Genomic DNA, 14790 nt, shown 5'->3' on the forward strand with positions numbered 1-14790 from the left:
TCCACGATGAATGGTAATAAAGTTCAGCTAATATTAGTAATAAAAAAGGTACTTTAAAACCTGTTCAACAGTTTAATTGCTTTCATATTCTTCATACTTAAAATTCCAATTTTCTTGAATAAAAAAAAAAAAAATAGGTTCGTATCGTGTTTAGCATATTTGATAATCATTCGACGAAATTATTAACTTAATGTGTTCTCATATCCTACGCCCTAATTTTTAATAAATCAGGAGGCTTCGTATTGGGTGCCATAGCACCCTATAGAGTGCCTCATCCACACCATAAACTCCTTGAAACTCATTCCATCGCATACGTCTTAACACATTACATCGTGGGCGAGATCAGTGAAAGATGAAAATCGCTCAGCCCTCAAAGAACTTTTCTAGGCATTCAAACCAATTTTAAGGACAATTCTCCCGCGAAATTCGTTTGGTCCTGTCTGAGAATGAAACTCATTCCATCGCATACACAAACGTCTTAACACACCGTGGACAAGATCAGTGAAAGATGAAAATCGCTGAGCCCTCAAAGAACTTTTCTAAGCATTCAAACCAATTTTAAGGACAATTCTCCCGCGAAATTCGTTTGGTCCTGTTTGAGAATGAAACTCATTTCATCGCATACGTCTTAACACGCCATGGTCGAGATCAGTGAAAGACGAAAAACGAGAAGCTCAGCCGCTAGCAAACTTTTCTAAGCATTCGAACCACTTTAAGGACAATTCTACCGCGAAATTCGTTTGATCCTGTTTGAGAACCGCTGTAATAAACGACAGAGGGAAAAAACGGAAGGCGTCGCGCGTATGAATAGACACGTTGCTTAACCTGCGGGGCGTGAGCGCGCGCAAGGAAACGGCAGCGCAGCCGGATCGTGGGCGATAAGGATCGAGAGAGGATCGATCGGCGCAGGTAACAATATCCTTGAGACTCGAGAGGCGTCATAGTTAGCGCGCGGACCGACGCTCTGTTTGCCGTGTAATAGTAACGATGTTTATCGATCCTGTTATCGGGAGTACACTCGCAAACGCGCGGAGCATCGACGAGTTCGAGGACGAGTCGCGGAGACGTAAATACACGGCTAAAGGAGAGGCGGAGGGAGGCCCAATTCCTGATGGAAAAGGACGTCGAAATATGGCGTTCAGTCGAAAACGAACAGAGAAGAAAACGTGTGCTGTTAAGGGAAGAACTATCTCTTCTCTTCTGAAGGACTCCTTCGTCCTCGTCTTCAATGTGTATGCCAGCTTCTGCACAATTTTTGTCTCCACACGGCACGCGTAATTTCCTTCCTCTTTTATTTCGACGCGATCGCTATCATCGACATTATCTTTATTGTCGACGACGATCATTGGGTGGCAGTCGTCTGGTATCTCGCGCGTGCTAATCGCGGGGTTGTTTTTGACACCGCGTCAGGGGCCCCGTTCGCGGGACAAAGAACGATCAACATCTTCTGCTGACATCGGTCTGGCTTTGTTGAAGGGTCGCGATAAGATTGTGGGAGACCACGTCGACGCGCTCGCGCCTCGACTTTGGAGTCCTGCCTTCCGCGGTGGCCAAAGTCCTGTCCGCGAGGTCGCAGGTCGCGTTTTTTGGCCCCGCTGGTCGAGAGGGGACTCGAACGGAACCGAATAGCCAGTAACGCATAATTTACGCGCGCTCAGAGCTTTCGAGTTGTCGCGAGAACGTCGACGAGGATGCTTCTTTAATCGAAAGTCGCGCGTTCGGTTCTCGGTGCGGATGTCAGTGGTGGCTCGCCATCAACTTCCGTCTCAGATTGGCTCGTTTCAGAACAAACAAACTAACCAATAACTGAACTCTTTATTAAACTCTCTTTTTTTTATACTATATTAATTCAAACACTTTGAGACTTATTAATAACCTTAGTGATAACTCAGTGCTGCAAGATTAGCAATTAATATTTTTAAAAAATTAGCGAACTTAAATTTCAAGAGGTTCAGTAAGTAAAAAACCGCAAAACAATTGTAGGATAGATACGAGCGATAGCAGCTAAACGCGAGGGAAATAAAGCGATACGTGTTCGAAAGAGTCAGCCTCGAGCGCGCAGATAAACCGAGAAAAGTGTGCGTTCGAGGGAGAAAGTGCGCGAGAAGGGGTGAGAGAAGGAGAAAGGAACGAGATATATCGAGAGACGAACGAAGAGGGAGAATAGAAACGAGAGACAGAGAGAGAGAAAGAGAGAGAAACGTATTGGTCTATCTATAGAAGCTCGACTACTGGATGGGATAATTGCGTGGGGGTGAAGTTGCAATCGCACATGCAACTGGTGGTAAGGGTCTCACCCGCCCATCGTTCCATCAATAGGGGGTGGCTAGCCCGTCGTAATGGGCACGTGCACACACGTGTACAAGGTGCATCCGTGCGATCGTCGAGGAAAATCACGGGACGATGTCAACGACCCGCGTCCGCGACGATCTTCATCGTTTTCAGCCCCGATAGCCTCGCCGTCGTCCGTCGCGGCGACGACGCTCCGCTCGCGCCTCGTTATTTCGCTTTTCCTACCACGGATAAACCGCCGCGCACTGCACGTTACGGGGTTTAATTACGACCGCGAGTAATTAACGCCCGTGACGCGCGGCTGAGGGGCAGACACGCATCGAACCACGGGAATTATTCCCTTCCCCCCCCTTTCAGGCTTCGAATTTCCTCGAAAGTTTCTTTTTTCTCAAATTTATTACTTTGTTTCTTTTTTTAATATCCTGCGTCTATTTGTATTTTTTTAAATACCAACAGCAGGGTGAGAGTCGTGTGGTTTATTAGGGGGTGAGATAGATAAGGTGTAGTATGTAGAAAGGAGAATGAAAAAGTCTTTGAAAATTTAAGAGATACGTGTATTTCTGTAGAAGTTGTAGTAGAATAAGTTTAACTTGTAAAATATCACTAATTAATTCTGATGTCCCCACAAAGGGTACATCTTAATTCAAAAGGTTAATATTTTAATTTTTACAGCTGTTAAATCGTAACAACAGTGGTATAATAGGTGTGTTTTACAGTAGTATAAAAGCAGTCCAATTTAACTGGTCTTTATTAATTCGTTGCGCAATTTTTTTCGACAACCACAATGGCAATTAGCACAATTAACCGCTGTGCATCCACGGATTTCGCTTTGACCTATTTATTCGAGCCGTCGAGCTAATTTCACGCGGTCGAATTAGTGGGTATTGATTCGTTCTTTAAAGACGACGGGGCTCGAGGTTTGTCTTCGATATTAAAATCGACCGCGCGATTACAGATGGCGAAACGCGTGCTAATTTCGGGGGTACACGCGGAAACGGGGACGTTGGGTAGTCGATTTACACGTGTGACGATATCTAAATATATAAAATATCCGCGTCAAATAATATAAACTCCACTTTTAATTCGTTGAAAACAAAATTTCAACCCTTAAACAAATATCAATGCTTTGATCCTCCTCCAAACTCCTTCCTTTTTCCCCAAAAAATGAAGCAAGCTAATAGAATCTTAATTTCTAATTTTATGTAACGAGTCAGATCAAAATTATTATATCTCCATTCATGAAAAATTATTTTTGAAACATTAGATAATTAAAAAAAATCGTCTGGGTTAGTCACCACCCTAATAGTCGCTCGCAACGGTCCTCGAAGTCGTGCAAGGGCCATCAGAAGCAAAAGCAACGGAGGATCGAATGGAGAAACGACGAGTACCAAAGTAAATCCTTGATACGCGCGTATTGTTCGTCCCCATTTGTTGATCGACGCGGCTGGTTAATCGTCGTGAGATAAACCCGCCTTTTTACTTGGACCACCGCGAGAGGAGCTCTCGTGGGCACACAATTATCGATCCGCGATGGACTTTGCACGGTTCGATGTCTGAGCCGCGGAAAAATGAAAATCACGATCGTACGCGGCTTCCATCGTGACTAAAAACTGCTCGAGCGACGGGTACTCGCTCGTGAACTCGCCTCGCTGATACAACCATCGATCCGTCCTTCTTGTTCGACCATTTTTCTGCTCTCGACCATATTCATGTATTTCTAAAGCGAATATAAATCACATAGATTAGATAAATATGAAAATTGCATTCTTAAAGATCGACAAATTGTGAAATAAAATTTGCTAAATAATATAATATAGTTTAATATAATACAAAAATAAAATTAGAAGGGCTATTACAATTTTAAATTCACGTTTTAGATGGAAACAATGTTACAAGTGTACCAAGTTGTAGGAGGGTTGATTTTAAATAATTGGCATAGAATAATGAGGCATTATATTGGTAACGTGTGCACACACGTGTTAACTTTATCTAAAAGCTGCTAATAGTACAAAAACGAGCGGTTATTTCGATCTGGTATCACTAATACAAAAAGATAGAAAACGTGCATTATAGTAGTTAGTATTACCATAAACATTAGATAGCGTTAATTGTAAGAACCTTGTTGCTTAAGACGCGAATACGTTTTATGTGCAAGATATAATGACATTTACATTTCAGTCGTATTCGCGAAACGTGCGCATTTTTAAAGGAGAATACTTTTTCTTAGCCTTTTTCAACCCTTAACACTTAAAATTATTTTTTCATCTTTCTTGTCCGTCCTCTACTGTTTCAAGTGTTTCATTTGAGATTCAGATCAAAGGACAGTTTCTTCATTGCTGCTTGCAAACAGTTTTGTTTAATAATTATATTAACAGACCACGCCAAAATCACATGTTCCACACGAAACGCCACGAGTATAAAATTAATTCCCCATTCTTCATTCGTCAAACATTTTTTATGGTTCAATAGCGCTAACATTAGTTCAAAGTGTTCTCTGATCAGTGATTACATTGAAAATCCATTAGCTGTTAATTTTCATTCAACTTTTACAATTCTAAATAATCGATGCACTCCAACAATCAACACGTTAAATACAGCTTTCAAACAATGTTGTAATTTACATTCATGGAACGTGTATTCATTTTTCTTTTTATTTATCAACGAAGAACCATTCTTGACAAATGGTTAATGCGTTTATAATTGTAACCACGAAGTTGTCGAAGGCGCTGTAATTAATTTCCTCGCGCAGATTAAGACAACCGCGAAGAGCGTTGCACGTTCTGGTAGCAGCCTTGAACTTCTTCAACTCGTTACGTGTCGTTGCACGAATTGAATTGTTCCTCGACTGCGATTCAGACGACGAGGTGTCCATTTATTGTTGGCCCACTCGTTTTCATTCCACTCGTAAACGGGTCCGCTCAGTTTGCTTGGCGAACTCCCCCTTTATGAGACTCGCTCGTTGCTTTTAATGATACGCGTTGGTCTCAAGTGAATTAAACTTGACTGATTCAAATTCGTTGGATTTTTCATTCGACGAAATCTCGAAATCGTTTCGTACGAAGGAATGTCTAAAGATTTGGGCTCAGAGAACGCAGTTTAAGGGAGACACAGTTTACACTATTGCATTGTTATTCGCATAGTTACTCTTCACATATTCTTTTTTTATTCTTTCACTAATCTCTATACATTCTCTTCCTCCACTTTCGAAAAATACTCGTCTTGCATTCTGTCTTTTTGGCGAGGGTGTTTTCACCCCTCGACAGGAATTTCTCAGCTTCCATCACGATAACAAAGTCCATAGTGACTCTTTCACTTAAACAGAGCTTTCTTTACGTCGTAAACCTAGTCACTGTCCCAATCAACGTGGCTGTCGAACGCATTGCTCCAAAAATCCCCAAAACTCCTTTCTTTTCCTACACATATCTAATTAACCATTAAAAAATGATCTTCTCACGCGTTACACGAGAATTCTCTTCCTGCTCAAATGTTTAGCGTTTATAGATCCGTGCGAGAGGAGGAGTTCGCGATGATTCTAACGTCGAATCGTTTGATTTCAGGTAACAATGCAGGTGGAAGATCGTCAGCGGTGACAGGATCGGTACAAAGGAGCACCGTCGCGTCGAGTAACCGCGCGCATTCCGCCTCTAGGAGGATCAGCCATCAGCAACGTCAGCAGCAGCAACAGCAACCACAGGCACAGCAGCCGCAACAGTCGAGGATACCGTTGGGATCCTTACGAAACTCGGATGAACACGGCTCGAGGGCCAGCTCGGCACAAGACGTTTGCGATAACTCGAACGATTCCGGGCTCGGCTTCGAGGAACGCCAGCAACACCTTACAAACGCAAACGTTAGTGAATAATTACACTGTCCACGTGTAACCAGCGATTGCCACCAATTTTTATATTTTCGTACCATTTTCGAAGGGGTTTCCTCGGTTTTTTGCAATTATTAATCATTTCTGTGGATCGTTCAGTACCTTTTGTAATTTGTAAGTATTTGAACTAGCGATGCTTCGAGGAGATATTCAAGGTTTCAGACGTTAGATCGTTCATTCTATGAGATTTCTTTTTTAGTTCTATTTAGGCTATCTTCGAAGATTTTTCAGGATTTTTGTTTCAGTTTTAGTTGGGCTATTTTTGCAAATTTTGAAGTTCTTTCCTTAGTTTCAATTTAATTTCATTCTTGATCATTTATTACTTATTTTTACCATTTGTTTGGGGGAACAAAAATCGATTCAAACACTGGCCATTTAACTCGATTATGAAGTTCTTTTCGTAATTTCAGTTTAATTCCATCCTTGATCACTTACTACTTATTTTTGAAAAACAAAAGTTGATTCAAACACTGGCCATTCAACTCCTTTTTGAAGTTTTTTCTTTAGTTTCAGTTTAATTCCATCGTAATCATTTGTTACTTATTTTTACCATTTAATTTTTGGGGAACAAACATTGATTCAAACACTAGCCATTTAACTCGTTTCTGAAGTTCTCTTTTTAGTTTCAGTTTAATTCCATCTTTGATCACTTATTACTTATTTTTGCCATTCTTTTTGGTGACAAAAGTTGATTCAAACATTGACCATTTAACTCGTCGCCATTAGAAATTCAATCACAGATAGAAGCACCGATACGGGCCCAGAATCGCGATCCAACCTCCTCCGACAATTGTCCATAAAACCAGCGTCCGCTGAGCGCGTGTCAGCGCCGCAATCTCGCAGCCAGCTCTGTTTATACAGATAATCGTGTTACGGGTTATCGTCAGTGCGACAAAAGGCGAAATGGTGTTACGCTCGCGATCGAGGAGGCGTATCGTCTCTCGAGCGAGCAAATCTTGACGAGGTTCAACGAGGGACCATTTTCGAAACGAGACGATCACGTCAATTAGACCCGTCGACATTATTTTTGCCCTCTCGTTGATCCTCGACTATCCAAGTCCTTTTAAAAGAAACATTGCGAACCTGACGGACGCTTTCCCGCGTCTGGCTCCTTTCTCCTCTCGCGTTTCGACGCAGAAACGCTCGCGAGAGCCGCTTCGATCGATATCGACGCGTGTAACGATAACTTATTCCCCGCTTGCGTAACCGCGCGATACCGCGTTGGATAACGCGCGCCACGTTCGATCGAACGGTTTTAATAACTCGCTAGGCGATGTATCCCTCGATAATTAGGTAAATATTGTGAGAGTCGGTTCAGCGGTTGATATCGATCCAGAATATCGCGAGTAATTCCAGATTAGAGTCGAAAAACGTGGACGATACAGAGCTCGTCGATCGTTCAGCCTGTGAAAGCGAAATCTGGTCAGAGTCGCGTGGTTCGCGATGGATACTTCTGTCGTTAACATAGCTGGTGAACTATGCGTGACGAGCACGCTGTTTGGTGTAACTAACTCGTTTTTCGTGGACACGGTTTCCCAATCGACAGATAACGCGAGGTATGGTGTCCCAGAGAACCAGAAATCGATACGTTTTGGGTTAAATATGTTCTAATAGAGTAAAAGAGAGGATTTGATGCGCTGCAGGTTTAGAGTATTGTTTATTGTAGTTAAGAGAATTAACTGTGGTAAGCACAAAATTGCAAGTACTGTGCCACGTAGTCAAATTCTCAAGAATTGTAACTTTTTGAGAAATACGCGTTAGTACTGAAATTTTCTATCACTAACAGACATTAATAATAATTATATACTGCTAACGTCGATGAAGTCCCGAGAGAAACGAAAATTCCCATTCCTTTCACTCCAACTACTCAAACAGCGATTCCTAATCAACTGCTCCGAAAGAATTAAAGCACGAGCGCATAGTAAAATGGTCAAAGCACCCATCATCAACCACTGGCATCAAAATACACCATCAACATCGTTTCCAAACACCATTCTCCACCCCTTCACCCTTAAGTTTCCTTCTCGACAAAGAACCACGCGAGCCTCGCCTCGCATCAGCTGGTCCCTCAACAGGTTTCCCTCGCGAGGGTGAATCTCTTGGTGACCAAGTCGAAGCCTCAGAAACTACCCCTTCTCAAGTTGCGCCACTCTCCACAAGTAAAATCCAACGCGACCGCGCGCAGTCGATCGTTGAATCGACGGTAGTCGAACCCAGTCGATCGACGGCTTCCAATTCGACGAATTGTCCGCGCAAGACACGCGTACAAGTCGCGTAGACACGAACGAGTACTTACATCGGTGTTCTGTTTGCTCGACAGGCTTGGAACGGCGCTGGCGAGGAGGACTCGAAGAGGAGGAAGATGGACATCAAGCTCGAGTCTGAGGACGCGAACTTCTCCTTCCCGGAAGTGGCGCACAACACCAGTTCTGATGGGAAGACGAGTAACAGGGGAAGATCGAACGGGATTGGTGGACTGGCTACGATTTCTGGTGGGAGAACTGGAAATGGAAGTTCTGGGAGGGTTGGAGAGGTCTCCAGATCGAGACCAGGCTTGGGCGTCCTCGCGAAGAGGTCCTCCGCGTCTCAGCAGGGCCCTGTCACTCTCACCTCGCAACTTTGTACGTCATCGACACGCGTCTCTTTTTTTTCATTCATCCTTTTCTGTCTTTACTTTACTTGGCGCGAGAAATGGAACAAGTGGAGAGATTTGGAGGAGGCAAGAGAGTCGCATGATTCGTTTGTTTCTTGTTTCAACACTGACTGCCACAGTTTTAGTTTCAAATCTTACCAAGAAATGCTATATTTCTTTTTTAATTGTCGTCGTTCTTGAAATTGCTCGCAATTTCTTCAAAGCGTGTCCTCCTTGATTCCTCTCTCTCTCTCTCCACAACGCGGTTCATCGTTAACCCCTTAGAGTTGTTTGAGAAATTGAACAAGTGGAGAGATCTGGAGGAGACAGGAGAGTCGCATGATTCGTTTGTCTTTTATTTGAGCAATGACTGGCACAGTTTTAGTCTCAAATCTTACCAAGAAATGTTATATTTTTTTTTAATTGTCGTCGTTCCTAAAATTACTCGCAATTTTTTCAATGCGTGTCCTTCTTGGTTCCTCTCTCTCCACAACGCGGTTCATCGTTAACCCCTTCTCGATCGCGTCTGGAGAGCAATCAGCGCCGCTCGCTCGATCCAGACGGGCCTCGAAAATTTATTGCCGGTGATATCGCGGTTTTTTGGTGGAGATACCAGGCGGCGGGGTCTGCGCGAGGTCACGAGGCGTAGATAACGTCTGCGTGGATGTTCTTGAATTTTTCGAAACGAGAATTTACGAGGGGGGACGGTTCAAACCGTCCCTCTCTCTCTCTCTCTTTCTCTTCGTCTCGCGTTCTGTTTATATTGCCGCGTTAATTGTAAATTTTCGTCGCAAGCGGTGGCGCGAGTTTGCGTTATTAGATAAATCGCGAGGAGGAGGGTTCCTCTTTGTTTGCGCTCGGATCTGACCGCCGCGTCGCTCGCAGAGGATTCGAGCGTGCGGATAAGAGTGTGCCGCGACAGATTTCGTTCTCGCTGCCACTGACAGAGAACGATGCGAGCCGATAACCTTCTGCCACTCACGACGCCCGTACCCCTGCCATATTGTCGCCGCCAGTCGACTACGCGGCTCGATAATGTCCGTTTCCGGCTGAATTTTTCACCTCTCGCGAGCGTTATCTTCGTTATTGGGGAATTCGCCCCCTCTTCGATTGATTAAAATAAATTATCGAAGCGATATGGGTATGTGGGTCAAGCCAGACCACGATTACGTAATTGACGCGTGCTTTCGTTTGGAAACCGGAAGGAGATTGGTCCCTTTTAATGTCTGGTCTCGTTTCTTCTCGCAATTTTAATTGTCCGCTGAATGGAGTTTGTTGCACAGTTCTGTGTTCCCAGGTTGGACTCACAGATCAATAATATTTACTGGTACACATTTCGCTTCACCATCAATCGTTTTTACAGTCCGATAACGAAGCTAGAAAAAGAGAGAGAGAGAGATAGCCTGTGTAATCTTTTGAAGCTCGAGTTGGAGCGGAGCTTGGACAGTTGGATTTACGCGAGATTTTCGTTTCGTCAATTTATCGACGAGCGTGATGCAATTTGTACAAAAATCGTTTATCGAAATTATGCGTATACTGTATAGAAGGAAATACAAATAATATTTCATGCATAGAAAAAAAAGTAGAAAAATAATCAGAAGATTAAATCATTATCATAGTAAAGACAATGGTATCAAAAATAAAATTCGTATCCATCAAAATAAAAATAAAATAAAATATATTTCTAATCTTCTCTTACATTTTAATAAGTCAATTTATACATCAAACCATCTTACATTACCACTTACAATACACTTGCAAAATCATTTCAAATCGCTACTCCATCCAACCAAAAAAAAAAAAGAAATCATGGTGAACTAAAATGATTAATTAAGCTCCCTTCAAATGATTCACAGGCAGCGCTTCCGCGGATGGAAAGGTGCAGCTGCAAATCATCTGCCAGCCAGAGCAACAGCACAGAGCCCGTTACCAGACGGAGGGCTCGAGAGGAGCAGTGAAGGACCGTACCGGAAACGGCTTCCCGATCGTGCGTCTGGTCGGTTACGAGAAACCAACCGCCCTCCAAGTCTTCATCGGCACGGATTTGGGCCGTGTCGCACCACACATGTTCTACCAAGCGTGTCGCGTCAGTGGTAAGAACTCGACGCCATGCATCGAGCGCAAGATCGACGGGACGATCGTGATCGAGGTGGACATGGATCCAGCGAAGGAGATGATGGTCACGTGCGACTGCGTTGGTATCCTGAAGGAGAGGAACGTCGACGTGGAGCACAGATTCCCGCAGGAGGCTGGCGTGCTTCAAGGACGCAGCAAGAAGAAGTCGACGCGCTGTCGGATGGTCTTTCGCACGACCATCACTCATCCTGATGGTACCACGGAGACTCTGCAAGTCTGCTCTCAACCGATCGTCTGTAGTAAGCTCTTTAAAATAGGATAATTCGATTTTTGATAATCCCAGAAGCTCTGTCGGTTCTGATCATTCATTCTCAATCCTTTTCTGTGTCAATATCATTTTTCTTTGTATTTATCATGGAAATAGGATAATTGTAATAGTAAATTAATAGGTGTACGTCTCATAAACCGACGGAATTTCTTTGATCATTAAATATATTTACATAGTATCAGTGCTTTGGATTCACCCTTTTTGCAAATGAAGCACTTCTACTCAAATATTAAATAACAAATGTGAACCAGGTAGTGAGAAGTTGATTTGTAAAAAGGTGAATTTGATTTGCAAGTGAATATAAACTACCAACACTGCAAAGCCACTGATTCAACGATCAATTTCAGCTCAGCCACCGGGCATACCAGAGATCTGCAAGAAATCGCTCACGTCGTGTCCGTGCACCGGTGGATTGGAGTTGTTCATACTCGGGAAGAACTTTTTAAAAGATACCCGCGTGGTGTTTCAACTGGACAGCGACGATTTGACGAGCAGCCTGGAGCCGCACTGGGAGTGCGCGGTCCTCCCCGACAAGGAATTCCTGCAGCAGACGCACCTAGTCTGCGTGGTCCCCGCGTACAGGCGACAGGACCTGGCACCCTCGGAGACGGTCAGCGTGAAATTGTACGCGGTCTCGTCAGGAAAAACCAGCGAGCCTCACGCGTTCCATTACACGGCCGCGTCCACGCCACCTGAGCCATCAGTGGGCAAAGTCGAGCCCATAACCCCGCCATTGTCCACCTCGAACGGTGAAACGGCACTGGCCACCTCTCCTGCCGCGGTGTCGCTCACTACAGGTGTATCACCGAACAGTAAGTGGCTTGCAAGTGAAAAGGGAACGATTAGCACTTAACCCTTTGACTATGGCAGGGTCTGAGACGCGCCAGTCGCACTGTAGGATAGGAATTCGTTTGAGATGTACCATAGTGAACAGTGAAACTTGATGAGAAAGCACTGAGACGACATTACTCACTTGTTTCGTATTCTGTATCGTTGCATTGCTATTCTCAGTAGTCAGAGGGTTAATTGGGGTTGCGAAACGGAAACGAGTCGACCCTTTAGTGATCATGAAGTATCTCCAACGAATAGATTGTATTGTATTAGGTATACAAGTTTAGGAAGATTATTTGTTCTAATGTCGATTATGCTCATGAAAGAATGGAGTACTTCGTGTTTCACTCGCCTACTGAAGACCACAAATAGCGTGCGTCACGTGTATACATGAAGCAACGATTTTCCAGCTTTGATAACCCAAGCAGCCCCGACAGCACCGAATTTCCTGGCGTCCATGCAACCGCAGCAGCCAGCCTCCCAGGCAACGGAGTCCCTGAAGAGCGACCCGAGCCCACCGCCGGTGACGGCATCCTCTCAGGTAACGCCAGTTATGATGTGGACCGCGCAAAGTCCCAGTTGTCAAAATTCACCGCCTGACGTGATGATGCCGCCGCCAGCATTGGTAGCGAACCCCCTCCTAAACCGAAGATCGTCCTCGAACCTTCAATTAATCCTGCCCGATAATTTGAAGACGGAGATCCTAGACGAGAGTAGCGAGAACAGTATGATCAGCGAGAACAGCATGCAAAGCATACCAACGCCAACGGCGAACGGCTCGACGGGTAGCAGCCCGTTGCAGCAGCTCGTTACGGAGAGCTCGAGGGAACCGTCGCAAGCCAGCATGATCAGATCAGTCCCAGTGGCGGCCAACGGCTCGCCAGTGCAAGAAGCGGTGAATCTACTCGGCGTGGTGGACCTGATCCGCAACCAGCACCCGCTCTCGATGGTCAGCACGCACCAAACCGCGTTCGGAGGTATGCACGAACCGTCTCAAGTCAAAGTCCTAAGTCCCCACCATATCAACAAAGACACTAACTCGCTGCTGCCGGCAGAAGGCAGTCCTAACGGTTGTCACCAGGGTGGCGGTGTCGTCGATCTTCGCATGAAGCACCACCAGTCGGAGTACGGGACGCTGTCGAACTTCACCGCCTCGCCAAACGGACAGCTACCCGCGCAGAGCGGGCACAGCGTAGAGAAATATCTGAACCATATCGAGTCGAAGGAGGCTGAGAGCCAGGAGAACGGTTTCGTGGGCGCTATTCAGCAACGAGCTTCCATAATAACCACTGGACGACCACCGCAGCAAGGTCAAGCGCCCAGTATGCTGGCCTCGCCCACGCAAGGCGTCAAGCTGGACACCCTCGTCAACACCGCCGCGGAATCTCATCAGCTGGTGTCGCCGTTGCGCACCGTCAATCCCAACAGTAACACCATGATGAGCCACGTGGCGGACCACGAAACGATCTCGAGCCCCCAGCAGAACAGAAGCAGCCCGCCCATCCCTGTAAAGACGATGCTCCTCGAGGCGTTAATGCCACCGCAAACGGTGCCGTCGTTGCCTGTGAACGGCGCTGCGTCCGTCCCGTCGCCAGCGTCCGTGGTCCCAGAGCAAACCAGCGGCGACAGCCTGATCACGACCATCAACGCGGCTCTGTTACCCGCAATGCAGGAGCCGCCTGTAACCGCGACTGGTACGTCGAATTCTAACGTTAGCGTATCGTCACATAATCCGTTACAAGTCACGAACGAGACTATGTCGACAGCGCCGGAGCACATACCGCAGATACAGGGTCTGATTCAGCAGGATGTTGTAGCCATGCAGCAGGTGCACCAAGTGGAGCAGGTTGTCGCGCAGGCACAGCAACAGGTCGAGCAGGTCGTCGCTCAGGCGCAACAGCAAGCGGTCCAGGCGGTGCAACAGGCGCAGCAGCAGGTCGTGCAGCACGTGGTGCAACACGCGCAGGTCGTCCAGCAGGCGGTGCAACAAGTGCAAGCGGTGCAACAGGTTCAAGCCGTCCCAGCTGTACAACAGGCGGTGCAACAGGCCACGCAAGAGGTGGTCCAGCAGGCGGTGCAGCAGGCCACGCAAGAAGTCGTGCAGCAGGTGCAAGCGGTCCAGCAAGCGGTCCAGCAAGCGCAGGCGGCTCAAGCGATGCAGCAAGCAGTGCAGCAGGACATTGGCTCGATGCTGAACCAGCCAGCTGGGTTCGTCGCTGAGGCCAGTTCCGCGTTGGCCAGCGGTGCTGCGCAAGAACCGTCGCAGCAGAGGCTGACCAATGCTGCGGAGCAGGCCATCAACAACGTGATCACCAATGCCACACAGGATATAATCAACAACAGACCCATCACCACCACCACTGCGCACGCGATCATCGCGACGAAGAACATATTGAACAGCGTGGCCACTCAGAGCGCTCAGCTGATGAACAGCGCCATGGAGGGGATCCTACCTAAGTCTCCATCAGGCCAGAACAATATCGTCGAACAGGTGGCGAGCAAATCGCCGCCAGTCGCTCTACCCGTGACACCCAACAGACAAAACGTGAACCCACCAATTACGAATACGGCCAACAGTGCGAGCGGGCCGACGGTCAGGAAACAGGAGGACGGTATGCTGCCTCAGGAGCTCACCTCGATGTCCGAGCACGACCTGTTGAGCTACATAAACCCGAGCTGCTTCGACCCGCAGAACGGTTTTCTTATGTAGTACTGCCGTATTCTTGTCATTTAAACTGTAAACCGCGTATTCGA

The 14790-nt window shown here is 46.2% G+C and overlaps 1 protein-coding gene across 7 annotated transcripts in view; it reads left to right on the forward strand.

Moving 5' to 3' along the window:
* The window catches only part of Nfat (nuclear factor of activated T cells 3), a 55904-nt gene extending 41114 nt beyond the window's left edge, over positions 1 to 14790 (forward strand). For 2 of the 7 annotated variants that reach the window (XM_076907964.1, XM_076907963.1), the window contains exons 2-6: positions 5850 to 6142; positions 8490 to 8790; positions 10658 to 11176; positions 11553 to 12017; positions 12447 to 14790. In XM_076907964.1, coding sequence (XP_076764079.1) covers positions 5850 to 6142; positions 8490 to 8790; positions 10658 to 11176; positions 11553 to 12017; positions 12447 to 14746 — 3878 coding nt within the window. In that variant the 3' untranslated portion in view covers positions 14747 to 14790. The remainder of the gene's footprint in view (positions 1 to 5849; positions 6143 to 8489; positions 8791 to 10657; positions 11177 to 11552; positions 12018 to 12446) is intronic. The other 5 variants (XM_076907965.1, XM_076907968.1, XM_076907966.1 and 2 more) reach the window with 5 other exon arrangements.

This window comes from Xylocopa sonorina, chromosome 17, assembly GCF_050948175.1.
Source record: "Xylocopa sonorina isolate GNS202 chromosome 17, iyXylSono1_principal, whole genome shotgun sequence".
NCBI classification, from domain to species: Eukaryota; Metazoa; Arthropoda; class Insecta; order Hymenoptera; family Apidae; genus Xylocopa; species Xylocopa sonorina.